At 39.5% G+C, this 26,613-nt stretch overlaps 3 protein-coding genes across 9 annotated transcripts; 2 read left to right on the top strand and 1 right to left on the bottom strand.

The window, feature by feature from the left end:
- The first annotated feature begins 166 nt into the window (after nt 1-166).
- Nucleotides 167-13,634, top strand: Brd8 (Bromodomain containing 8). 3 transcript variants are annotated; one of them, XM_087350891.1, is made up of 17 exons: nt 167-260; nt 1,254-1,347; nt 1,433-1,632; nt 1,922-2,054; nt 2,349-2,449; nt 3,365-3,501; nt 4,425-4,541; nt 5,181-5,409; nt 5,904-6,032; nt 7,742-7,856; nt 8,140-8,248; nt 8,692-9,950; nt 10,337-10,609; nt 10,837-10,977; nt 11,302-11,479; nt 11,983-12,189; nt 13,073-13,634. In XM_087350891.1, the coding sequence occupies exons 1-17, from the start codon at nt 182-184 to the stop codon at nt 13,088-13,090; spliced, it is 3,519 nt and encodes a 1,172-aa protein (XP_087207017.1). In that variant the 5' UTR covers nt 167-181; the 3' UTR covers nt 13,091-13,634. The 3 variants fall into 3 exon arrangements, with proteins under 3 accessions (XP_087207017.1, XP_087207018.1, XP_021921058.2); XM_022065366.2 differs by lacking the exon at nt 167-260 and adding an exon at nt 549-704; XM_087350892.1 differs by lacking the exon at nt 5,904-6,032.
- On the bottom strand, nt 11,776-21,774 carry LOC110830438 (uncharacterized). Of its 3 annotated transcripts, XM_087350926.1 has the most exons (12): nt 21,661-21,745; nt 20,470-20,768; nt 20,139-20,224; nt 19,632-19,772; nt 19,325-19,457; nt 18,458-18,594; nt 17,791-17,907; nt 17,054-17,345; nt 16,078-16,301; nt 15,074-15,273; nt 14,588-14,766; nt 11,776-13,891 (listed from the first exon to the last, which is right to left on the bottom strand). In XM_087350926.1, exons 2-11 carry the CDS (start codon nt 20,511-20,513, stop codon nt 14,593-14,595), a joined length of 1,548 nt encoding a protein of 515 aa, XP_087207052.1. In that variant the 5' UTR covers nt 20,514-20,768; nt 21,661-21,745; the 3' UTR covers nt 11,776-13,891; nt 14,588-14,592. The 3 variants fall into 3 exon arrangements, with proteins under 3 accessions (XP_087207052.1, XP_021921069.1, XP_087207053.1); XM_022065377.2 differs by having other exon boundaries at nt 11,776-14,766; XM_087350927.1 differs by lacking the exon at nt 20,470-20,768 and having other exon boundaries at nt 11,776-14,766; nt 21,661-21,774.
- On the top strand, nt 21,488-26,591 carry LOC110830436 (zinc finger MYM-type protein 1). Of its 3 annotated transcripts, none has more exons than XM_087350911.1 (3): nt 21,488-21,640; nt 21,735-21,820; nt 22,431-22,867. In XM_087350911.1, exons 1-3 carry the CDS (start codon nt 21,629-21,631, stop codon nt 22,588-22,590), a joined length of 258 nt encoding a protein of 85 aa, XP_087207037.1. In that variant the 5' UTR covers nt 21,488-21,628; the 3' UTR covers nt 22,591-22,867. The 3 variants fall into 3 exon arrangements, 2 of the variants coding, with proteins under 2 accessions (XP_087207037.1, XP_087207036.1); XR_015535564.1 differs by lacking the exon at nt 21,488-21,640 and adding an exon at nt 25,878-26,591 and having other exon boundaries at nt 22,431-25,560; XM_087350910.1 differs by lacking the exon at nt 21,488-21,640 and adding an exon at nt 25,427-26,591 and having other exon boundaries at nt 22,431-24,978.
- The last annotated feature ends 22 nt before the right edge of the window (nt 26,592-26,613 follow it).

Here is a 26,613-nt window from a genome sequence, read left to right as displayed (position 1 = left end):
TGGCCCTTTTCAGGGCCCTGATCCATACAACCAAACTCACCTTTCTCTCTCTACTTTCTCTCCCACTCTCGCCCACGTGCTACCATTGGCTCGGGGCAGGCTACACCTTTCACTTCCCGGCCTATAAACCCAGCACCTCACACGCTATTGGCATATTCATCGCCCTGAGGACGGAGGCAGTATGGTTAACATCGACCAGACTACACAGCGCAGCAACCCGGAAGACGGACGCTGTGAGAACCTCAAGTCTTACATTTTTGGTAAATACTTTACAGCATAACAATGAGTAGGGTTATTTTCGGTAACGAGGAAAATACGCCAACAGAAAGCCTGTGGCAAAGTTCAAACTTGTCCTATTCCGGCCGTTTGTGTTGTTTCACTACAAATAGATGGCAGTTAATGTCATTGAAGGTATTTTATCTTCAACACAAGGTAAATTTCGGCAGGAGTTTTGTCGAAAATTATTTCCATCATACATAACCTTGAAATGGACACGTCCTCAATTTCATTAATGAATTAAGAAATTGCATACTTTTTAAATCCAAATTATAATTTTTTTACTATATAGAGAAAGTTTGTCAAACACTTATGTGGTCCTTTTCATCTCCAAAAATTGATACAATATGGCGTAGTAAGTTACGAAGTTGTTCGAGCCGTTTTGTTATAGACTGTAGAACTTACAAATATGAATTCAGTACAAGAAAGTAAGTTGATTTGTAGATAAGTATATACATTATGCAAAATAAAGGCGCAGAGTAAACGTTTGTTGTGTCTCTAAAATGTTCTGAAAGGCCTTCGGTCTTAACACCGTCGCGGAAATTACCGCCAGTCAGTGTCTTTTAAACAGTTAAAAAACGCAATTTTTATCATCCAGATAATATATTTTATGCTATCATCAGAATGTGACCTTGCACAAACGTTCTGCTGTGACTAGCTTCTCCTTTCCGTTAATGTGACATTTGATAAAATTTCGGAAATATTAACATGAAACAGTCACTGAAGGTCTTAGCAGAAGGATAAAGGACTTTATTAGTAGTACAATAGCTTTGTATAGCATGATTCATTATAAGAAGTTTAGTTCACGTTTATAGAATAGCCAAAACAATAATTCTACAAAGGACACCCAAAGTTAGCAGTGTTACTGATGGGCTGAGTTTGTGGGATGTCACTGTGATGTCTGAGCTTTTTGTACTGAGCACTTTGGGCAATGCTAAGGGGCTGAAAGGTACATATAGATTGTTCTTGTATTTCAGGACTGAAGTTAAAGAGGATTCCAGTAGACACTTGGTCTATCAAGGAGAAGCTATGTTTAGCCTCCGCTGTACTTCGAAGTGGAGACCAGAACTGGTATGTTGAAAATATGGATGTGAATTAAGTTTACTGAGGTATTTTTGTGGAATGGTGGCTATAAATGTATGAATATATGAAACAGGATGTCTGTAAGTCGAGCACTGCGACTCTTTGGGGAGCCTGGACGCCCTGTAGACTGGTTTTCACAGAAGAGCTGTGCCCTGCAGTATGGGAATCTGCTGGAGAATGTTGATACACCAAAAAGGAAGAAGAGAACTGACAAGTCTGGCAGTGAACATGTTGAAACACCCGGAGAAGCCATTGTGAGGAACCTCACTCATGGTAGGAATTATTTATGACTTTTGAGATTATCATTCAATTCATCTTACTGTTTGTCAATTATTACTACATAACCACAGCAGATGGTACACAGTTAAAATAATAATGAGGTAAACTGAACTGAACTGAACTGATTCTTGATATGATCCAATAGAAAAGTTCTGTGAACACAGTCATCCGTCTTTGGGTTACATAAAAGTAGAGTTTCTTGACCACTTAGCTGCACAATGAAACTGTTTATCATATGAGAGTAGTCCCTTGTCAGAGGATTGACATAATTCCAATGCTGCAGAGAGAATAAGCGAACTGAAGAGGCTGCTGCAGGAGGAACGGGCCATGTACCTGAAGATGAAAGAGGAAGTGGCTCAGATCAAGGCAGGACAAGTCGATGACAAGCTCGGAGAGATGTGCCAGCAGATTGAGGTGTAAGTGCAATTGCACGTTTGTACAATAACTTTGTCCATCAGGGATAAGATGCATTTGTTGTTGGAAAGGTTTTCCACCATTTTAGCATTCATTGCAGTTGCTGTATTCGTCCCTGGAATTCAAAGTTTACGTTAAACCCCCATCGTTGTAATGACTTAAATTCTTATGTAATATCTGGACTGTGTAAATACTTGGTGGTTTTGTATGGGTACCTGGTTTTGTGCTTGCACACGCATCTGTAACTGAGTAGCGCAATGCATGCAGCAGCCACTGTAAAGTTTGTTTCATGACAGGGAAGAGAAGCAGAAGGATCGAGATGCAGAGGCACACAAACAATGGTTGCAGGAAAGACAAGAGAAGAAGATCGAGCTGGAGAGAGCGTGGAAGCCTCCAGGTATGTCACACAAACATGAAAACTGATTCTCCCTCCACACCATTTCTAAAACAGTTTTGGAGGTTTTCTGAGGAGCGTCCTTTTGAAGGGATACTGTTGCTGCTATGGGAAGTGAGAAGCTGTCTACAGTGAAACTTTGTCATGATAACAGTTTAAATAATTTTCATCATAACCGATGCTTGGTATGGCAGAATTTATGAACAGCCGTTGTTGCTTCTGCTGTAAGCACTACACATGTTTATACAGGTAACCCTCGATTTGCGCCGATTCAGAATAACGCCGTTTTTGAATCGAGGGTTACCTGTATGCACAATCTTTCCGTAATCTGTTTTGTTCGTTTTCCCCCACTTAATATTTCTGTCCCCAACAGTAATATCTTCAGCAGCTTGTTTTTTGGAACTTGTGAAGGAATTATGTTGTCATCCATGCAGAATGTGTGTCCCATTATGCTGCCCTCTTCGATTTGACAAATTTTTGCATATGATATTTCTGCTTCCTGATGTTCTGATTTCAGACTTATCAATTCTTATTCATTTTGTAATATGCCATAAAAATATCATTTGAATTTTGCTAACACAAGAAATGACAAATTAGAAATTTCTAACAAATCTGTCTTCCTAGTCAGTGACAGGTGTATTTTACGTCGTGTACCAGTGTGTTGTATGACGAGCCATTTCAGAAATAATGACGTTACATTTTAATTTCTTTTAAAGTGAGGTTTAGGTTGCATTAAAGGGAACAAAATTCAGCTTGTCCCAGCTACTTTCACTGTAAATGTCCAATACTAAATTTAATTGAAATCCACGAGGCATATTTTTCAAGGTGAAATGTGCAGATGGATGGATAGACATAACCTTCGTATAATGCTTTATTTCATGTACTTCACTGAGAAGTCTACCGATGATTATTTTACAGTGACAGCAGCTTCACCGCATCGTAAGAAGATCCAGCGTGGCCCTGGTGGGAGTCGCCGCAATAGCAGCCAGTCCGAGCCAAGTAGTGAAGCAGACAGCGTGGTGGACAGTCCCCTGAGTGAGCCACTCAATGTAGACGTGAGTTGTATTAAGACTTGGGGAAGGAGGAACACAAATCAACATCTATGCCCATGTGTTTATTCTCAATTACTCCTCAACACTTATCTATTACCTCTTGAGCGTATATCTATATTCTGTTTTTACCAATCAGTACAGTGTATAGATTAGCAGTCCTTAGTTGAGTCTCATGACTGAGATTTATATTTTTCTTAGTCCCTCCAGATGAATGGAGGGATGCACCAGGGTGTAGGCCACGTTTCTTTTTAGATTAATTTTCTCCGTAATCATAATGTGCAGTTATTACAGCATCATTGAACACACTAATAAACAAACAATACACCTTATTCTGAGATCGTTTCTTCCAGTTCACATTCTCATGTTCTGTTCCCCTAAATTTTAAAATTATCTTTATGCCTCTGTTTTTCATATACATGTCGCTACTTTCTAAGACATTTTCTCACTGTAATCATTTCCTTTCTGTTTTAATATTGTCCTCATTTCTGTGTCTTAGAACTGAAGTAGCGATTTTCCAACAGGCTTCGAACAGTACAGCGCAAATGACAGCGCCTGAGTTTTGGACATTTGTTCATCTACTCTCAGTTGCTCTTGTGAGCCAGTCACCTTCAGAATTGGTGTATAAAGTATTCAGTTACATCAAACATGAAGCAGATGTCATTTATGTACTCTCAGCACCACATGCCTAAGTCATTTTAAGCTCAGTTTTATTTTAGCTTCATGTCTCTTCTATCCTTGTTATTTTCTAATACTTCTCGTCGCTAAAATTGTGTGCTCATTTGTTTTGTTGGTCTTAGACTCTTTTCCAGACAATCATAACCTTTTTTCATGTCTCTTCTAACACTGTTAGGAGAATTATCTGGCATCTTTATTACGTAATATCTTCAATTCCAAATCATATTTGCAATGTATATAAATTTTTGCAGGTGATTGGTGATGAAACCAGTGAAGTTCTTGCTGAAGTTAAACCAGTGGTGCCAACCCCAACTTCCCCACTGTTGACAAGTCTACTAAAGAGCCCGTCGCCTGCCCCATCATCACAGGTGAATTTTCTGTCTCATCTTGTGTGGGATGCAAGCATGCTCACCACGTAGGACGTAGAAGCAAATAAAGGACTCTGCACCACACCTTCATGTAGTGGTTGGCGTATTAGCTTCTTTTCGGAAGGTTGCTGGTTTTAATGTCGGCGCGAAACATGTTGGTACAGAAGTTTCAGATCTGTTATGGCCATGTCTTTATCATATCAAAGTTCATTTCTTGTTATAATGTAACATTTGGTCTAAACACTAATATCAATAGTGATGATAAAGGTATTGGACCACTGATACAGACCAGACATCCAATGTCTTAACTCTAATGGGAAATTTGAAGTTCTGGCTATAGGTTATCACTTTCTTGAGTGATCCATCGTGGCTCCAGGTGACTGTCATTTAACATGGACGTAAAACTGAGTGATGTAGTATGGAAGTAATATGTCTGACTCATATTTGGAACGCACTCACTTGAATCCTCTTCAAAGGCTGGCTATCCTCAGAGGCTTTCTTATATTTTCCTCGATTCTTCTCATACAGATACTCGGAGGGTACCTAAAAATAAATCACAACAACTTCGTATTATCAGAAATTTTTGCAGCTCTGTAAAATGACTTATTTATCAACCACTGTGAATTTCATCTTTTGCAGTCATCAATTCTGCATTCTGCCATCACAGCACATCATCGTGGAGTCTCCAGCAACCCCACTATTACCAGCCTTCTGCATTCATCACCAGGTATTCCTGCCCCAGGAGTATCGAGCGTGGCGCCTCCACCTGTTACTGTCTCTTCAAGCCTCAAGAATTTGGTGACTAGTGCTATTGGAACTGCAGGTGGCGAAGACATGCCCAAGCCATCCTCCACATCACCTGCTGCTGGTGAGTTGTCTGGTCTCCCCCCCCCCCCCCCCCCTTGTTACATTGGCACATTTGTACGTTAAAAATATTATGTACCATATTTATGTGAACATGAGTTTTTGAGTCACTCTGACTAATTGAGACACGGTTCTAAGACTTTTCGTGACATTTTGTCTCTGGCATTTCAGAGCTGGTCACAGAACAACCGTATACAAGGTTTCGATCTGTATCATTTCTCCAAGGACGAGAACTGTCCTACAGCATATTAGGTCTTGCTCATTGTACTTGTTCTTAGAGTGCAGCCTTTCTGGATGACAAAATTGTCATGACACTTTAGGGTATCGTTCTGAAGATAGCGTTAGTTTGTTGTTAAAGTGTAAATTCTTGAATTTTTTCAAACTTTCTAATGTTTGCTTAAAAAATATCTTCATGTCGTTATGTGAATATGGTACATATGAGAAGGTTGCATGCTTCATTGTTTGAGCTTACATTAGCGTGGACATGTCTGTCCCCAGGAGCGCCCACACTCTCCATGTTGCTTGAGCTGCCACCTAGCCTACCTGGCAAGCCCCTGCCTGAGTTGCCTGTCAGCAGTGTTGCCAAACTTCCCAACCAGCACCTGCATCCCAGCACCAATAAAGCAGGTAAGCCAAGTTTGGCAGTCGTCGTAATTCACCGCACTGGCAAAGAATACACAAAATGCATGAAATAAACATGTTTCATGATCATCCATATATCAGTCTGTGTGTCTCACTTAAAAAAACTGATAATTTAGTTTCGTTGGTCTCTACTCTAGGAGGTGTTTGGTGATTTTTATTTTTTGGTCCATGTATGATCACCATTATAGGCTCGTATCAGTTTTCATCAGCTTTTAAAAAACACGTGAATAGCGTTGGTTCAGGATCAAAAACAAAATGATGGACCTCGTTAAATCCAAAAACTTCACCTTCGTCAATTGTTCAGTAAGGAGCAGCACATAGTGAAGGGTTTATTATTTAGACCAGCGTTTCTCAACCTGTGGTACGTGAGCCAATGTTGAGTGGTACCAAAACTAAGTAAGAAAATCAAAAGATAATATTAACATAAATAAGTTTTCCCTGAACGCATTTGGTTAGTGGTACATTTAATGTGTTAAATTTGAATTAGTGGTACGCCAGCGAAAAAGGGTGAGAATCCCTGATTTAGACTGTTATAAAATGCAAGTTACCTGGCAAAGTTTCACTGACTTGCCACGCCATTCTGACTCTGGAGACTGTTTCAGGGACACAGCCTCCAAGTATAATGAGAGTCGTCATTTGATTGTAGTGATTTCATCTTTTTGTCCATTTGTGTTCTTTCTACACGTCCATCCCACAACGTTTTTTTTTCTGCACGATGGTTTCATTTACTTCCATTGGTTTTGTAGCTATTTAATTTACAGCAGTTTCTTAAACATATTCTGATTCCTCTTTCACTGCAGTATCCAGCACTACCTTATACATTTATATATTTTCAAATATTTCACAGCTCTCTCCCTTTATTCATGTTGATTTCTCTTGCCATAACTGTTACTGAATTCAGTTTCTGCAACTACTGCCCTCTGTCTGATATAAGTTTGAATGATATGAGATATAAGTCTGATATAAGTCTATGTTGTTATGTTAACTTGTGTCCTGTGTTATTCCAAGTGATAAATTTGTGAATATTTTGAAACAGATAACATTTTCTAATCTATTATGTATTTCTAGAATTTTTAACATTATCGTGATGGTATTATAAGCTGAAGTTCATGTAAATATTTATACATCAAGTCCCTAAATCAAAGAAAATATATCTCCATTACAAAGATCAGTTAGTTAATGCTGCTTAAGGAAATAATTGCTGTTCTGAGAGTCATACACAACCAACAGATACACTTTATGGGCAAAACACAGAGTTACTGAATGATAAGCAAGTGGTACATGTAGCTAACTTTGGGGCTTTAAAGGTTTTCTCTGAAAGGAGTAGTAGTACAAACTCAGTTGTGCCTACAAAGTGGATTTTCCTACCACATTAATCTGTTACTAAATGTAAATACACTTCTTGAGCCTTTATGACTTCAGAGTATGGTATGTAAAGTGACAGGATACAAACTAGGCAGTGAGGGTTCAATTCCAGGCAAGGGTAAGATTTTTATTTCTGCCACAACCACACCCTATGCTTTGAGATTCATTAAGATCTTGTCTGATGAATACAAAGTAATTTTTACCTCTGGTTACAGCATTCTTCCATGTATTATGATGTTACAGATGTGTGAAGCTGGGGTAATGGTAGGTAATAAGTTGGAAACTAAATTACCTTCGTGACTGACTGGTTTGTATGACATTTGTTACAGAGGAGGTGTGTCATCCTCAGCACCAGGAGATGCGAGTGCGCCGTGAAGTCGGCACAGATGAACCGGTTGAAGTGGTAGAAGTGGAGCAAAATTCTGATGCGGTAACGATACCGAAGTATGTTTCCACATGAACCTCCCGTTCATTTGTTCACATTTTTAGCAGCTAGAAAGTGTTGAGGGCCCAAAACTATTGAATATGTCATCTCTGTAACTCATGCTGATGTTCAGTAATAAATTACAAATAATTATTTCTAAAATTTGTGCACTATGCCTAATATAGGGAGAGGGAATTTTGTGACCAACTGGATAACTGTTATCTGATAAATAGGACCCCATATAGTGGTGTTAAGCATCTTGAAGTAATGCTCAGCTAATGACGTTTGTTTTTGTGTTTGTAGTTTGCGGGACCAGGTTGTGGGAATGGAGGTGGTTGTGGGGCCACAAGACATCAGGCCCGTGGATCTTCCTCATGGACCTTCACAGAAACTGATAGATGAAGAACTTGAGGTATGTAAAATTAAATATTTAAGACGTACATTTGAATGCTTGGTTTATGCAGTCGCTGAACGGAACTTATTCAAGATGGTGCAGAACTCGTTTTGAGCATAAGACCTGATTGCAATCTGTGGTGCATTCCACTTTGCTTCTCCCGTCTTGAGGGTTGGTGTATTGACGCCACTGCCATTTTCCTTTCACTTCTAGTCTTAATTCTTCTGTACCTTTAATGGCAGTCCCACTTCACTTCTTCTGGATAGGTGATATGTAACCTCCTGATGGGCATGTTCATACAAGGAAATTTGTATATCTGTAAATTTGCCATGTAATAATATTTATACCCAGAAACTCCTCCATTATGTATCTCTTTGTGGCAAACCCCCATAAATATTTTCTGGTGTGTGAACCACAGTTCACTTACTGTTGAAGTGTAGTAATAGCATGGATCTGTGCAGGTTGTATCACAAGCCATCGCCGATGTTGAGAAGATGGAGCAGGAGGAGCATGCCAGCAGAAAGGCGTTGCTTGAGGCGGAATCCTTGTCGGACTCAAAGGAGGCAGATGATAAGAGGGAAGTCGCAGAAGACATGTTGGAGAATGTTCACATGCTGATGGAAATGCCAGTTGTAGTTGCAGACTCTGGGCCAGAACCCGAGACGGTCGCAGAGGTGATAGAGGTGCCGGCACTTGGGTCCAGGACTAGTGACGCAGAAATTGTCATTGTTGATGGCAGCATGTTGGTTGGACAGGAGGAGGTACCACCAGACACACAGTGCCAAGTGGTAGAAGTTGTTCTTACTGGAAAGAATGGTGATGGTAGCAAGCAAGATGTCATCAGTGAAGGTACTGAGCCTGACGTTCATCAAGAAGCATTTGAAGACGGTAACGAGAAAGACGTTTCTTTGCCCGATAAGACGGTGACAGTACAGGATAAACACTGGGACAGCATCAGGGAGAATAAAGAAGATGATTCAGTGGAAAAGACTAGTACTGACGTCGCAGGCGAGAATGAAACTCTTATTGGCGAAGCTGTCATTAATAAAGATTTTGAATTGGATGAAGGATCCAGAATTGAAGTTGTAGCCATTGAAATTCCCACTTCCAAAGCAGAAGAGATGGAAATCAATAAAGCGAATGCAGAGGAAGATCTCAATAAAGAGAAGGTGCAAAGTGTAAAGGAGGATGAAGATGAAATGGTGGTGAAAGAGAAGAAGCAAGATGCACCAACGGTTGAAGCCACGGAGTGTGATAAAGTTGACAGTGGAAACGAGACGGGTCTGGAAGTTACACATGCTGCCACGAAGGAGTCGTACTCCAGTGAGGAGACACACGAGCAAGATATAGATAGCTGTAAAATTAAGAAAGAGTTAATAACAAGTGATGTGGAGAAAGAGGTAAAGAAAGAAAGTTTAGGGGGTGAAGTTGAAGAGAATGGAAGGGCTGAGAGAGATGTTGCTGATGCAGTAGAGAAAGAGGATTTGCCAGCACCAGAACCTCCAGGTGGAAATGTGGAGGGTGTGAAGAAGGAATCAATGAAGCAAGAGGTAGAGACAGAGGATTTGATGACAGAGACGTATGAAGTGACGGAGAAGATCAGTGAGGCAGCAGAGGAAGATGACTCTCATGCTGAGAGCAGTGAGGATGAGAAAAAAGCTGGCGAGAAGCCGTGGACTGCTGCAGAACATGCGGAGGAACCCATTTCAGAGAATACCAGGTGCAGTAACTTTCTGTTTCTTAACTAGGATGTGGGGTTCTCAAAGTCTGGGCTGTAGTGGCTTTTAGTCTGATAGAAGTTTACTAACATTTAACACATCCTTGCTGCCACCATTATTAGGGTCTCATTGCTCTTATATTGAAAGCAGCGAGGTTGCAACCCAGAGGGCATCCTTCGTGTTTCTTGTTTTATTTAGTGATGATTTTCAACCTGCCAGACTTGAGATGGAAAAATATTGTTTTTAATTATTCATATTACATATGAGTAATGTGAAATCATATTACTTTAACATTATAAAATGTTGGTAGTTTCCCCATGACCTTCATGCAGTTCACTGTGTGGTCCATGCTAATGTAATAAAAAATGTAACATTCCCTTTCTTTTAGTGTTTTGCACAGCAGTACAGGAGGCAAAACATGGAAGGAGGACGATGAAGAGGAATATGAGGATGAGGACAAGAAAGAGAAGGGAGGAGGTGATGAACTGAAGCAGGCACCTGACAACACAGCCACGCAGAAGGTAGCAGCGAGGGCTGATACCCCATCCACTGAGGATGACAAAACAAATGATGCAGTGGAACCACCACGAAATAACCGACGACGAGGCATTATTGTAACACCTATCGACTCTGTACCAAACAGTCCAGCTGCACCTATCACGTGAGTTGAAATGTATGGTAGAGGAAGGAATCTCTCTCTCTCTCCCTCCTCCTCTTCCTTGTACCATCCCTTTTCATGGGATTACTGTCAATGCTATGAATTGAGCTACAGGATTTAGGGAATGTCTACTCTGTCAGACTGGCTCAGAATAGGAGTGCAAGGGCTTCATAGTAAATTAGTTTGGTTTGCTAATAAGTCTTAATTTCCAAACTGTAATGTTGTTGCAGTGATGAGGATCGTGAATATCGAGCGTGGAAGAAATCCATCATGCTGTTGTATGGGCGCCTAGCCACACACAAGTATGCCTCACTGTTCCTGCGTCCAATCACAGATGACCAAGCTCCAGGGTACAGCGGTATTGTACACAGGTAGGAACTGCTTACTTAAAGATTAAAATATTTTAACTTGTTTTGTATAATTATGAGACTTGGGCTCTCATGATAAAGAAAGGTAAAGGCAGACGTACATTTTTAGATAGCAGATGGAAAGACGAAAGATTTTGAACTGCATGGTATGAACCATTCCCAGAATTTAATATCTTAATTTCCATGTTTTTGTAAATTATCTTGCTACTGTTTTTAACCAGTGTTAAAATGTATACAACAGTAGCTAGACTTAGCGGATTAGCATAAATTAAACCGTAGATCAGTGGTTGAGACACACGATGAATTTTATGTGTCGTGTATTCGCAGACCCATTGACCTGTCTACGATCAAAAAGAACATCGAACTGGGCGTGACACGGACGACAGCCGAGTTTCAGCGTGACGTTATGCTCATGTTCCTCAACTCCATCATGTATAACAAGACAAGCCACTTTGTACACAAGATGGCACGCCAGATGCAGCAAGAAGGCATGCAGCACGTACAGGTCAGCCATTATAATCCACTTCCCATGAAACTTCATGTTATAGATTTTCTTTAACAGTTGGTAGTTACTTAACTGAACAAGAACTTTTTTTGTTGTTATGAATCACATTGGCTAATCTCAAAAGCCCTCTTTGTCGAGAGCCAGCAGAATGAGGTTCATACCTTCAGTCTGTTTCTTGAAGGTTGATTGATAAGCTGGCTTCTGAGAGGTAGAGAAACATGTGTAGAGGCGTGTTTCACAATACCACGTAAGATAATTAATGTTCAACTCTATTTATCTACAGGATTTTATTAACATTTTTGAATCAGTGGATACGTTTATTTTGTGTGCTGAAGACTAATTAACTATGAATGAAAATAAAACAGAATGGTGAGTGAAGTCTCAAGATCACTGGATGATGGCCAACCATAATTTTAAAAATGTGCAAAATACACTGCACGGACTTGTCCATAAATGAATGAAATTTTATATGGTCCGTTATAATATTAATGTGATGCGTGTAGGATTTCCTGACAACACAGATGCTCGTCCAAGTTGTGGGAGAAGCCCCCCTGAGGAGGGAGACCCGTACGACAGAAGCCAATAAACAGAGAGACTTTCTGAGTACTCCTGGTGGCTCTTCCAGTCAGGATGAGACTGATGGGCCCCCATCTCAGAACAGCAAACGCAAGCGGCCAGAACAAGACCGCGGCTCTGCAAAAAAGAGAAAGGTATGATCAATGTGCCAATAATCACTCGCATGCTGCTTTTTGTACAGGTTGTACCTTATTTGTGAGGCACTTGGATTGAATCTCTGTGGGGTCCTGACAGATTTTTAATCAGTCTCTCCAAACATGTGACAGTATTACCATCATATAAGCCATAATCTCCTTCAAGATCCTTACCCACTCATCATTTGTGTTCACCTTCCCAACTCAACTTTTCGGTTGAAATAGAATTGTTGTACGACCTAAGATCTAACAAGTGACAGCGATTTAATCCGAGTTGATTGCAGGTGCAAAATACTTCTTAAAACATTTGTCTGGGGTGAGCTGTGCTTGAAGACCTCAGAAAGCTCTGTAATTTCTTATTGTATGGACTCAATAATTACAATATATAAAGTTAACATTCCTGTTGTTTAGTGATACAGTAATTGTTCAGGAACATTTCCTTTCCTTATGATTAAGAGGCTTGTAACTTAGAGTTTCGAGGCAATAATATACATAGTTAAGGAAGTTAAAGCAATTTTTTTTTATTTAATGGGGCAAGGTATTCACAGGCCAGTGCACTGTAACTATGTGTGTACCTGCAAGACTCGTCTTATATGAGTTACGGAGCCTCGAATAGCTGGAAGAAGCGTTTGACTCGAGTTTAATGGTACAAAAACTTTTGAACTTGAAGAGGTTGCCTGAGGCGGAGGATCAGCAGAGGGCGTAAAGTGTAAACGGGTTCTTCAGCAGCTGACTGCAGATTTGTGACTGAGGCACTAGGAAACAGCTCCGGACAATGTTTCATATCTGTTTTGTCAACACAATTCAGCTGATCCTGTTTGAAGTTAATGTTAATATTTCAGTGGCTTCAGCGTACAATGATGGTGTCTTGTCTGTTTTTCAGTTGGGTGCAGATGAATAATGGAAAGTCAAAACACATCCTTCATATGCAGCTACATTGTACTTTACCCCAGCACAGAAGAGTTTTGAATTAAGTTTTGTTAGTAGATGTGCTTTTAAAGATGTTATAGAAAGAGATAATATGAGTTTGGCTGAAAGAGTACCTGAAACCAGGTAATGCTGGCTTTGTATCATGTGCAGGGATCAATTAATGTTGACTTGGTTGACAAGTCAAGTACCAAATATGACATATTTCTTTCTTCAGAAAAGTTAGCACTTATATGAAACCCGTATAACAAATAGATTGTTTATTCCTATTTGTTCATCACAAGGGATCTCACAACTTGTATAAATTTGTATCCAGCATCATACCGTCTCTTTTCTGTTAGATCTTTAGAGCTTACTTGGTTTACAGTAAGTATATTTACAAGTTTCGAATGATTCTCAGTGTAAAAAGAGTTTATTTCCTTAAACAGCATCAACCTGTTGATATTTGTAATGGTGAAGAGGTGTGTTTACTTTGTGGCACGGACTCAATTCTTAAATATAATTTAGATCACATTTGAGTGGTATTTCTGGTTTCCTTATAATGTTTCTTAATCTGTAAAGCCCATCAGACTGCCTCCAGATCCTGGCCCTTCAAATACTTTGATGATATTTGTGTGCTGAAACTCATCCATCACACATACATTCTGATGCATGGTAAGAGGTAAATGTTCAGAGATCTTGTCACAGCACAAAGCTTCTCTGAAAGTCTCGTTTGTGTGTATTTCTTATCTTGTCTTCTGTTTCCATCCTGGCATCTGATTCTTGGAAGTGGACCCTAGATACAAATGTTAGGCCAGTTAGTTGGAGCCTGATGATGGGAGAGCATCACCCTGGGTATAGTAATGATACAGTGGGTACTGGTGTGCACAAGTAGATTTTCCATCTGGAATTCACTGGACAAGGAGTTTACCAAACATTTTATAATTACATAACCTGTTCATGTAAGTATCTGCCTAATGCTAAGGTAATGGTACCCAAAGGTTCAACACTGCAAACGCCAAAACCTTAACCCAGTTTCATCAACCTCTTTATGTTCACAATTTTCTCCTAAGATTCGTTTTAATATTGTCATCTCCTTAGTCTTGGTCCTTCTATTCATGAGATTTGATGTTTGTTTTTCCTAAAAGTTATGATTGACTAGTACGTGTAGGTTCGCTGGGGAGTCAAGAAATAGATACAGAATTTTGGTGGGGGTCACAGAAAACTATGATGTTAGGATGTGAACTGCATTGGAGTGGTTCAGGGTATAATCCAGTGGTGGGCTTTGGGCATGAAGTTTAACTGTTGAGCTTTTGGGTTCTGCTCAGGATAGCGACCAGTGGTGGGCTCTTGTGAAGACAGTAATGAACCTTTGGGTCTCACAAAAGGTCAGGAATGTTATGACTAGTTGAGTGACTGTCAGCTTCTCAAGAGGGACTGTGCTCCGTGAAGTTCGAACTTTTGGGTTTATTACTAGACAGTAAGTTATTACTTGACTCAGGCGTCTGTCAGCACCAGGTAAATCCAGTTCAGGTAGAAAGTAACGCGGGTTGATACGTCTGGAAACATCTTGTTACCGCACCCTCCGGGTGACCCGAAGCTGGTGATGCCCACCACACTGTAGAAACCATTCTGCTGCTCCTGTACAGCCAGGGGGCCTCCGCTGTCACCCTGGTAATGCAATAACTCTACTAACAATGTGGAGGTTGAACATTTGTGGAATGACAATTAACAGGAGACTGAAGTAATTTGAGAATAAACTGCTGCAGCATCATTTTATCCACCAGATGTCCCTCATGGACAGTATTACGACTGAACTCAAATCTCTACAGTGAGTAGCCACTTGTTGCATTGTACTGTATACCAATAATGTAGAAAGAATGAGGAAATGAAACATGAAGAACCTGAAGAGAGTACTGCATGGCCATGGAAAGTGAATGATATGACTACAGGCATAAGTTTGGTATCACAGCCTTACCCCACAAGTTGCTGCATTGCCTATTCCTGCACACAGCTGTGAGTTATCGATAGGCACTCTGATCACGTTCCACAACTGGTTGCATAGTGCATTGTCCAGGATCTGTACAGTTCCAGAGAGCAGGACAGGCGTCTGCGTGGAACCATTTCCCGTTAAGCCCCAGCCAGCGATGATTCCGTAGTGACCGGTATATGTCTCATCTGCAATGGTACGTTCATTACAGCCTGGTAGCTAATGAGTCTCAGCACCGTGATACGAAGACGTCGTGCACAACTTCATGCTCTGGCCCTTTACCCCATGGAGATGGAAAGCTTCCAATGCCCATTCTAACCTAACCTCAACTGTTCTTCGTTCAGTGGTGAAGAGAAGAGAGAACAATGCCACTACTGTGGTGGTAACATCAGTAACCATAAGAACGGCAATGATTATTGTAGTATAACAACATTAACATTTCCATTGTTTGCAAAAGGAAATAGTTGTCATCTGGTAAAGAATTACGTAGAAGTAATGATGATATAATCAAGACTTGAAAACTTATTAGTGTTTTGAAGTGCTGGTGGTTCCCTACTCATCTTTATGAAAGTGAAAGTGGGATTTAATGACGAGAGAAGAAAGCAGGATACAGTCTGCTGAAATGAAATTTGTAAGAAGTGTCCATAAAATAGGATGAAGAATAATGATATTAAGAGAAGATTCCGTGTATTTGCTATAAAGAGACCACATAAATTCATCCAGAAAAGAGGAGACAGAACATCTAGGCAATTTTAATTAGCGTGCACAAGAAGTGCAGCCAGACCTTGCGGACAATAGACTCATTCTTGGACAGGCTTATAAGCCTAATCCATGAAAGGCAGGGGCATAAGAAGAGACTACAAGGGGCACCTAAGATAATACTTCAGTGCATTTAATTTAATGATCCAACAAACAATTTAAGTGTGAATGGCTTCTGTAAACATACTGAAGTATAAGTGAAATGTAAGCGCTTCTTAGAACTTTAATCTTACCACTTGATGGTGGCAGACAGATGGGTCTAATGACCACACTGTAGCTGACAGGCTGACTGAGGCGGAGCAGAGCGATGTCATTGTTAGTCCCGAGGTACTGAGGATGCCGCACTATTCTGCTGAGGGGTTGTACAACCTGTCTCATGTCCTGGATCATGTATAAGTTGTGCGCACCCAGGATCACTGTGAAGCGCAGTATATCCGGTATGTCTGGTCTCTGAACGCTGTTGGTAAAACAGTTCTAATTTTCACTCTTACCCTTGATGAAGCGAACATACCAAGTACATGCAGTATTCACTACTTGTAGCTATAAGGAAACGGTAGACGTATGCTAATATCATGTCCATATGTCTGCACCAGTGGACTGATTTTTTCATTATATCTGATAATGGCATAATGCCATTCGAGACTACCCTTTAATTATATTTCAGAGTCCTTGCCATCAATAATAGTGGTATTGCAGCAATGTTCATTACCAGTGATAGGACTGTGGTCAGTAAAGGGGCCCTACATATTTAATCCTTTAAAACCTAATGGTAACTACATGGCCTGCTCTGGCGGCTTCATATTTAGGGAAGAAAGTGCCAGTTTGAATGTGATGTTCTGTGCTGAAAATAAAATCTCAGTTACTGATGAGTTGTCCTGGCTTTGGTGTGGAGTATGTGTGAAAAAAATGTGCACAATATTGCATTCATCTAGAACCTGACACCTGAACATCACAGCCAAGTGCTTCATATTTACAACGTCCTGGGTCAAACTTCAGTTTAGAGTTTTTCGTGATTTTCTTCAGTCCTTCCAGTTAAGTGTGGAGATAGTCCCTTAAAATAGGCAATTTCTGTTGCTGTCTGTATATAGTCTTAGCTACTGATGCTGTCGTTAATTAAACCACAAATAATATAACTGAACCTTGCACTTTTGCACAGGTGACACCTAGAACATAATGCCCACAGTTTGCAACACACACACACATACTTACATTAATAAACAGTGACTTGCAGTCAGCACCCACTCACTGGTGATAAGGGCTCCTCCACATTTGGGAACGTCATCAAGTTTCAATGCCACGACCCATGGAAATATGTTGGGAGACTCCATACCCCCTATTATCCTGCTCTCGACAGTCTTTGGCTGAGTGGTGTGTCGCTGCTTTGTTCTGAATATCGGGATGGAGTTTGATGTCATATTGGAGTTTGGTTTTGATAATAAGGAGTTCTCTTTGGAATCCGTGCTTGGGTACAAAGCATTCGCGATACCACATGCCTCCACCACTGAAAATTTTGAATTAAAAAGTTATTTTGATGTATAAAAAGAATATATATGCACTTTGAATAATATTCTATGGAGGCATGAGAGAATAACACAAATTGAAACAAAGTGGTAGGAGAGCGTACCAAAGAGCACAGAATGGAGGATGCTGCAAAACAAAGAACTCGGTGGTTTCTACAGGTCATCTAGTATTGTTAGGGTGGTAAAATCAGATAGGGGGACACAATAAATGCATACCAAATTTTGGTTGGGAATCTTTTAACAAAACAGCCACTTGGAAGATCAAGATGGTAATGGCTGTTAGGTGGATGAAACTGGCTTGAAATTGTGCCTGGTGGCAGGCTGGCTTTGAAGTTAAGAGGCCTTGAATGTTAATTTTTGAGTTTATTTTACTGCTGTTTTTTCACATACATTCATTTAAGGCCGTTTCATGAAATGTAGAGTTACCTGGATGCTGTACAGATGAGCAGTTTATCTGAGCCATTCGGATGTTCCAAAGGGCACTGGGACTCTGTACGGTTACCACAACTTGAACCTTTGACATGTCTCTCACTTGAATCACAGCTAAACAAGAGCATGAAACATTAGGATTCGAGGTTTTCGCGGTGGGAAGTCTGTAGGTGGCTGGTAATGTAAGATAATTCTTTGGAGAAACTGAACACCAAAATATGGAAAATAAAGCTTCTTAAGCTGTTAATGGTGTTAACTGTAGAGGTTACACAGAATTGAATTACATGGGAAGGTGAATGATGATTAGGTAAGGATTTGGAGCTTGACTTTAGGGATTACATTACCTCATTATATTTGCATTTGAAATATGAGGCTAGAGCATTGCTGCTGCTGAGTTCTAACCTTTTCTCTGCCAGTAAAGGGGGACAATGAATCAAGTTTGGCCAGAACTGCAGTTCCTTTTCTGTTGCACATTGTTCATATGAATGAGTTTATTTGCACCCCACATACTAAGGAGTTTTTCAAGATCTATCTTCATTTATTCTTTTGATTTTCGCACAAACATTTAAGGATATGACAATGCCCTCACTCATTTAGGACATCTGTACTCTGGAAGATTGATCGAAGGTATGTTGTAGATGGGGTATATAAGATGTGAACTTACTGGATATTCCATGTATCAACCCACAGAATGGCACATTATAGCCATCCAGACTTTGGCTGTACTGTAGTATCATTACTGAATCTCGTACGCAGGCACTTTCTACTGCAGGAGACAGTCTGACTTCCAGAAACTCCACCCTGGAAACAGAACACAAGATCTTGGAAGAACGTTCAATTCCAGTTTCACTTACACTTCCATCTATACAGGGAGATTTCAGATTATAAATTAATAATTATAGAAATGTGAGGTTCTTGCAGCAGTGAAGATGTCGATGTAGTTGGGTTGTAACACTGGGTTTGTATGTATAAATCAGCATTTTGGGGGAATATCAGCACCTCAGCTTATCTTTTGTTCAGTTTTATCCATGTTTCTAGCATTATTACAAAACAACAGTGTTTCAAAATTGCACTATGACTTTACAGACATGCTGTGAACTGTTTTAGGGATACTAATAACTGCCTTCCTATTTTGACATAATGAAAGACCAGCAAATCATGGAATTCGAAGAGAATTTCAGAGCTATTGGTTTTCAATACACCACTCAAGAATGCCATTCCACATTCTTTATTATGAAACAAATGAGCAAAGATCTTTGGGGAGACCTTACAAATGTTGGCATGGGACCATAAGACAAAATTGTTTAATCAGCTGCTTGAGAAAGACTCTGAACCATGGAGTTACATACAGAATGGAGTAAAATATATAATAAGTCAGTTTTGTATGGTTGTGAAATATGGTTTCTTACTTTCTGGAAGAAATTAAGTCAGAGGTCACATTGTTAGGCAGTTATACCAAATGAGGTTGCAGTAGACCAGATATGTACCTTGAATGGGGGAGACAAAATTTACATGTGTTGTAGCTGCTTACCTGACTCCACACACATCCTGTCTAGGAACCATGGTGAAAGCACAGTTGACAGGTTCCTGGTTCGCATTTGGATAGTTGGGATTCCGGAAGAGGGCCACAGAATTATATGTAGTCTGACCACAAGACTCCCTAACTGTAAGAAACATATCCATCTGTTTATTTCTTATGTGACGTCTTTGTAACTGATGGAGAAGTGATGTGACAAAGCTGTGTATAGTGAACAGGTAAGGATGAGTGTGGAAGTAGTCATGACCTATTTCAAAGCATAATTTCAGGGTTTGTTTTTTATGTACAGTTCCATACTTACAGGAGCAACACACACCCCTTGATGACATCTGTGGTTCAAAGCAGTAGCCTATGGATTCACCTCCTGATTGGTCACAGTAATGCCTTGAAGTACAAGTCCCTCGTTCACATGGCACAAAGCCACCAAATATGCCAAACATACCTGAAAGGAAAGTTTTGTAAGAAAAACAGTTTGTTTTAATGAACAAATCGCATGATATTAACATCTATTCAAATTGTTATTGATTACAAGCAACAAACTGTTGTTCCTTATTCAACAAGTACACCAGTGTGTACGTGGGATTTATGATAACAAAATGGTGCTGGTGCAGGTTTTTCTCTTTGTGAGTACTGAATGTTTTGCTTCCAGTTTTCTCTGTCCTGTCACTTCATCCCTCTCGGATCCAAATATTCTTGAATTCTAGGATAGTTGAGTAGAAAAAAACAAGACCACTTCTTTTCAGTTTCCTGTTCACGGTCATGCACTTGTTAAAGACATGAACAAAGTCAATAATACAGAAATACTCACTGTTTTGCCTCATGTATCCCGTATTCAGGCTATTTGTTACATAACTCCCCGCCATTTTAGAGATGCTATTGGGCTGGACACCTCGCCTGTAAACAGACAAAATATTTCAGATATTTAACACCAATTTGCAACATGCGGTGACAGGTTGCCTAGTTTAAAGGAACATCATAACCTTAGAAAGACATCAGTGATCCAAAGTGGAAGACCTAGCAGTATTTTTTAAAAATGATAACTACAACTAGTGTAAACAAATTATTATACAATTCTAAAGAAAGATATGAGTACTTCACAATATAAGTATTTAGAATAGTCAATTGTGAAGTTCACTCACCAGCATGAAAATAGCAGCAATAATCTGGCAGGTATGAGGACCATAACTTTTACCCTCACATTATCTTGTCTGCACACAGACTGTGATGCCAGTGAGAGAGAATACCAGCAGGATATGCCACTAGAAAGCTGTTACTGGTGCACCATGATACTCTGGTGTTTACCACTGATTAGACTGGTTCCCAAAGTAAAAGCCATGTGCACAAATAATATGGTTGCTGAGGTGGGACTTTCAGTTCTTCCAGAACAGCAAGATTGATTTGGCACAGAAATGTATGGATATCATGCATATCAGAAACCCTGTTAGAGAAGAGAGTGATGCATGCAGTTGAAGATAAAGATATTGGAGATTCCTGAGTTGCTTTAGCAATCAGTAACTCAGCATTTTGTATTCATGATGATGTGTTCAGTAGGCTTGTTACATTCCCCTGCCCCACTCCCCCATCCTTCAGTCATGTTGTGTAGGGATTTTAATGCCTTGCATTTAAAGGTTGGTTTTCCTTTCTAAACTAGACTTGCAGTTAACTGTGGTTCAGTGAAGGCATAGGAACATTCTGTTTCCGTACATTGACGCCGTACAAGGTCAAGCGTCCTATTTTCAGTAGACTGTATTGTGATAGGGGCACTTTCATATGCGGGCGTTTAATTTCGCCTAAATGCGTATAATCGAATGAAATTTTAGTAGGGACCGTAGGCTTTTGACTGTAGGATCTTGCACAAAAAATTGTCGTCTTATTGGACAGGAACGAGGTTCGAACCATAACTTAAGATGCAGAATGCAGAGACTTGCGACAAAGCCTGACTTAATGCTTGATTAATTTTGGAAAACGGGAAAAATGAAGTTCCACAAGGTTCATTGCTTGACCCTCTCATTTTATCCTTTCTCTTGTATATCCACCCATTATAAATGCAATTTCAAAACCTGTAACCAGGGCTGAAAATGAAGACTATATTTTTTCATTAGTTTTTTTAATTTACCACGTTACATAGCCTGCAATTTTGCCCTCTGGTTGTCATGACTGTAAATTTGTGATAAAGGACAATCGTAGTGTTGGTAGTTGTATAACTACACAGTTATGAACGTATTGAATTGTGAGGCGATTGTATTAGTTTTCTTCTACATATGCGGTTAATGATTTATATTTCTCCCTTCGCCGTCAATGAGTATATTGGTATTGTGTGTCCAAGTTACCTGTATAACTTATCTATGATCTATGTACATGTTTAAGTTCATAGTTTGGTCTTGTGCATTTTCTGTTCATGTAGCCTCTGTGCCGTACACCTAGTCACTTGCTTGTCCCGTCTTCGGTAATTTTTCACTCTTTTCGTGTGAGGCGTCAGCAGCTTGGATTGTAAGTATTTTATCAGGTTATTTTCTCTTGTGAGGTTATGTACGAATGTTCACTGTGTGAATATATTGCATCTCTCAGATTGTTCCAACGTGACGTGTTTGTTATCCACTCGGGTGATGTAGGGGGTTTGAGGCAAGATATCGTGTAACGAAATCATTTTCTTGCAACATGTAAATGAACAATTTGTTGAACTGTATACCGACTGCGTAGATACTATCAGGAACGCGAAATATATTTGTGTTGTAGGTTTTTCACACGAAGAAGCCAATAACCTGAGAACTAGTATTCTCATGGCGATGCTAAAACAATACACAAAGAAATAGCAGTTCAGATGAATCTAGGGGAGTGTCTATATAAGTTTTTTGGTTATCCGTGCCACAGATGACCTAACTGAATTATTAATTTTACATAAGTAGATGTAGTTATCTGTCCACCATTTCTTTGGTTTTGCTCAATGTATTCATTTTGAATTATTATTCATTAAATTGTGGGTCCTTGTTGAAATCTGACTACTGTTGTTACAATTAATTATTTTCTTGATGGCAGGTCTGTCACAGCCTTGATTATAGCTGGCATTCACACAATGTCATGAATTTTGTTTTATTTGCAGGAGTGGAGCATTCATATTAACCGCATTAGCTCAGCGAACACAGAAAAAAAGTTATGCTTTCATAGTTCATTGGTCTTCCATTCAGTGCAATGCAGCAGGACTGATCAGCGGAAGTGCATCGTTGGCCGGACAGTTGAGTCTTAAACTGGTCATCTTTTAGTACAGGCACAATTAGAAGAGATACAATACAGTATGGTCTTGAGGGAAGAAGGGAGTGCATAACATACCAAGCCAGTATTTGCCATTTTGATAATAACATACTCCATTTGCTTATGTGCTTGCATTTGACACAGTGCGCTGTATTATATATCTCACAATTTTATTTGTGTGATCTTTGTGTATGTAGGTACTTTGTTGTGTATTGTAATTGTGCATCATGGAAGATGAAGTTTGTGATTGTGCTATAGAAGACTTATTAAAACAATCATTTTCTTGTAGGGATTTTGCTACCAAGAAGAGAATCATTGAAACAGGCAGACCAATTCCTTTTCTCACTAAAATGGTGAAATTGTCAAAGAATAGGTTACGCCATTTTTCCGATTCTTGGTACAATACTGATCTTTGGCTGTGTGGTTGTAAGAAATCTTCATCATTGTATTGTTGGCCTTGTCTCCTTTTCTCAACTGAAAGAAATATGTGGACAACAAATGGTGTTAGTGACATCGCTTCTTTCTATGTATTGAAAAAGAGACATGAACTTTCAGTGAATCATGTGAATTCTAAAATAGCTCTACTGAAGTTTGGTAACACTCAAATTGAAGATTCTTTGAGCCCATCATACAAAATAGATTGTGAAAAACACAATGAAAAAGTCAAAGCCAATAGATATATTGTTAGTTGTTTTATAGATGCTATTTGCTACCTTGCCCAGCAAGAACTCCCTTTTAGAGGGCATCTGGAAAACACGGAATCAGAAAACAGAGGAAATTATTTGGAATACCTTCACCGCAGGGCTCGGTATGATGAGAAACTTCGTGTTCACTTGGAAACTTCAACACTTCTTATCGGCACTTCTCATGACATCCAGAATGACCTCATCGATTCCATTTCAACTGTGATGATAAACAAAATAAAAGAAGAGGTGAAGCAAACTCACTTTGTGTCTATAATCGAAGACGTGGTTGTAGATGTATCTGGAAAATCTCAACTTTCGTCTGTTCTTCGTTATGTGACTCCTGATGGCAGCGTGCAGGAACGATTCATCAGATTTTCAGATGTCAGCCAAGATCGCTCTGCTGCTTCCTTGTCAGTTCATGTTTTTAACCTCATAAATGAATTTCGATGTGGTGAGAAACTGGTAGCTCAGACATACGATGGTGCAGCCGTTATGGTGGGCGAGCATAACGGACTGCAGGAATTAATTCGTGACAAATATGAGACGGCCTTCTTCGTACACTGTTACGCTCACCAGTTGAACTTAGTGCTAAGACAGTCAGTTGAATGCATCCCAGAATGTAAAGTTTTCTTTGAAACATTGTCTGGTTTTGCGTCTTTTTTTTCAAAATCGTCAAAGAGGTTAGCCGCATTTGACAAGCTTGTCACCAGACGCTTGCCTTCAGTTGCTCCCACCATATGGCTTTATGCTGAAAGATTGGTTGAAGTTATCTCACAGTTGAAAACAGAACTTATCAATTTCTTCAAATCAGTGACTAATGACACGAAAGAGTGGGACGGAGAGACACGAATATCTGCACGAGGGTATTATGAAATTCTTCAAGATTTTGACTTCAATTTTTATTTGAAAGTGTTTTCAGGAGTACTTCCACAAGCCAAAGAACTTTTTGAGATTATGCAAACCATAGGTAACATTAGTTACTGTTCCAAAATAGTTGAAGAATTTCAGAATTTTTTAACAGAGAAACTCAACAGTTTTGAAGAGGTGTGGTCAGAAAGTGTAAGCTGCTCACAGGGAGATGAACATTCAGAATTGCTGGCTAAGAGACCACGAATTGCAGTGATTAATAATGACCAAAAAATATATTATCAGCGGCTGTACCGTGAAATAATTGACACTATGAAAGGACAGTTGACCAATCGATTCTCTGAAATTCTAAAGCTAAAGTTTGTTTCACTTCTAGACTTTGGAAACTTTAAACACTACTCTGAAATGTTTCCAGCTGCTGCGTATGAGTCCTTATTGCTGTCATATGGACGGTATTTTGATGCTCTTCTACTAAAAACCGAACTTTCTGTTATTTATTCATCGGAAGAATTTTTGAAGAGCAATATTTCAGATCTGCTCAGATATTTGATTACTTCAAATCTGAATACAGCATTACCAGAAGTCACAAAATTATCTGCCTTGTTATTAACGATTCCAACAACCAGCGCATCTGTCGAGGGGTCGTTCTCTGCTTTGAAGAGGGTCAATACTTACCTACACAGCACGCAGACTCAGGAGAGACTCACTAAATTATCGTTAATGACGATTGAGAAGAGAATTCTTCAAGACCTTGAAAGCAGTCCAAACTTCTGCAGCTCTGTGATAGATATTTTCAGTGAAAAAAATTCTAGTGTGGAACTGAAATATAAGGTATAGTGTAAAACGGTAAGTTCACTAATGACTAACCATTTTTGTTTTATCTACGTTTCCCCTCTCTTTTATTACTTAAATTTTTATTTGAGATTCGCATAGCTGTCTTGTGTGATGTATATGCACAACAATTGCTGAAATCTTCATGAGCTGCTGCTCCCCCCCATCTCATAATTTGTCTGTTGATTTTGAAGAAGTCATGCTTTGGCATTGGTTATTTGTTTTTTGTTTTTGTTTTGTCAAGTATCCAAAAATTGCCTCTTTCTAAAATGAAAATGTTCAACTAGCTCTAGGTTCCATAAAGGCAAATTTCCAGATGAGCTGAGTGTATTATCAGCATCTAAAAAGGACTTTTTTCCTTGAAGAAAGTTAATAGTATTAGTATATTTAATTATTTTGTGAAAGTTGTGATTTTAAAGCAAACAATTTTTTTTTTAACCAAATCTACAAATAAATGTTCCAGTTCATGAATGCTGTCCCTGTACCCGACAGTGAGGATATAATGAATTTTCAATCCATCCAATGGCACTACAGTCTGATTCCAGTCCTTGGCCTCCTACAATTTGGGAGGTTTCCTGGTCTTTGAAGTGTGCATTTGTGAGTAGTGACAAGCCCACGGCCTCTGCACAATTTCTATTCAATCCTGATTTGTGTGCAAGAGCATAATGAATATTACAACATTTTTTTAGTTGTGTAATATGCAGCTTCCTTTTTCATAAGAAATGTCTGATATTAAGCAAGTACGTACAATATGAAAGTCACCTTATTTCTGAGATATATATGTTGCCCAAAATCTGTTGAACTTAAAGTAACATGTCTGATACTCATGAAGGGGAAGGACAATGGAAGTACAGGTCCTCTTTGTTGACCTTGGCACTAGACAGAACTTTACATTGTGGGTTCTTTACCTACAGGGAAATTGCCTCCACTTCCTGTTGGTGGTTTAGTAGGCCTCAGAACAAGTCTGGATGCAGAGGCTAGGAGAAAAGTCTTTTACCCTTGTTGGAAATCAGACCCAGTAATCCAGCATGTCAGTCACTGCACTGGCTAAGCTACCTTCGTTCAGATTAAGGTTGATTTTTTGGCGAGTACTGTAATATTACATAATGTACTACATTATTTGAGTGTAGGTTGCTCTATATGTTTTATTAGGAAACTTTTCATTTGGTTCAGTTTGTGTAATGATGGTGTTGTTTGGGATGACATGATAGTTGACAGACTCTTTATCTGAATGCCGTGAACATGTCTGCTTTGGATTTATGTGGGAGTCTCTGAAAAGCAGTGTAGTTATACGAATGTTGAGGTATTGTTTAGAATTACAGCCTGCACTAAGTTACCAGTTTTGCATACTGTATTGGCTGTCACAATGGGAGTCTTTTCATGGGTTTTAGAGATATGTGAGGTAGCTGACGTTGATATACCTTAAGAATGGTACAGCAATCATGTTCTGATTTGAGGAAGTAACGTTTTCTACTGACATTATTTGCTCTGAGTTGCATGTTACTCAATAAAAATTATTATTATTCAACTCATCTTCTCATGTGGATAGTACATAAGTGACTGGAGAAGAATGTTTTGTGTATGTTTATAGTTCTAATGCTGAATAAATCTTGAGGGTGGCTGTCTAATGGATTGTTGTGCACCTTACAC

Source organism: Zootermopsis nevadensis, unplaced genomic scaffold, assembly GCF_977971745.1.
Source record: "Zootermopsis nevadensis isolate Lab colony 2312 unplaced genomic scaffold, Znev_1.0 Znev_ptg000017l, whole genome shotgun sequence".
Lineage (NCBI taxonomy): Eukaryota > Metazoa > Arthropoda > Insecta > Blattodea > Termopsidae > Zootermopsis > Zootermopsis nevadensis.
This window is presented reverse-complemented; position numbering and strand designations above follow the sequence as displayed.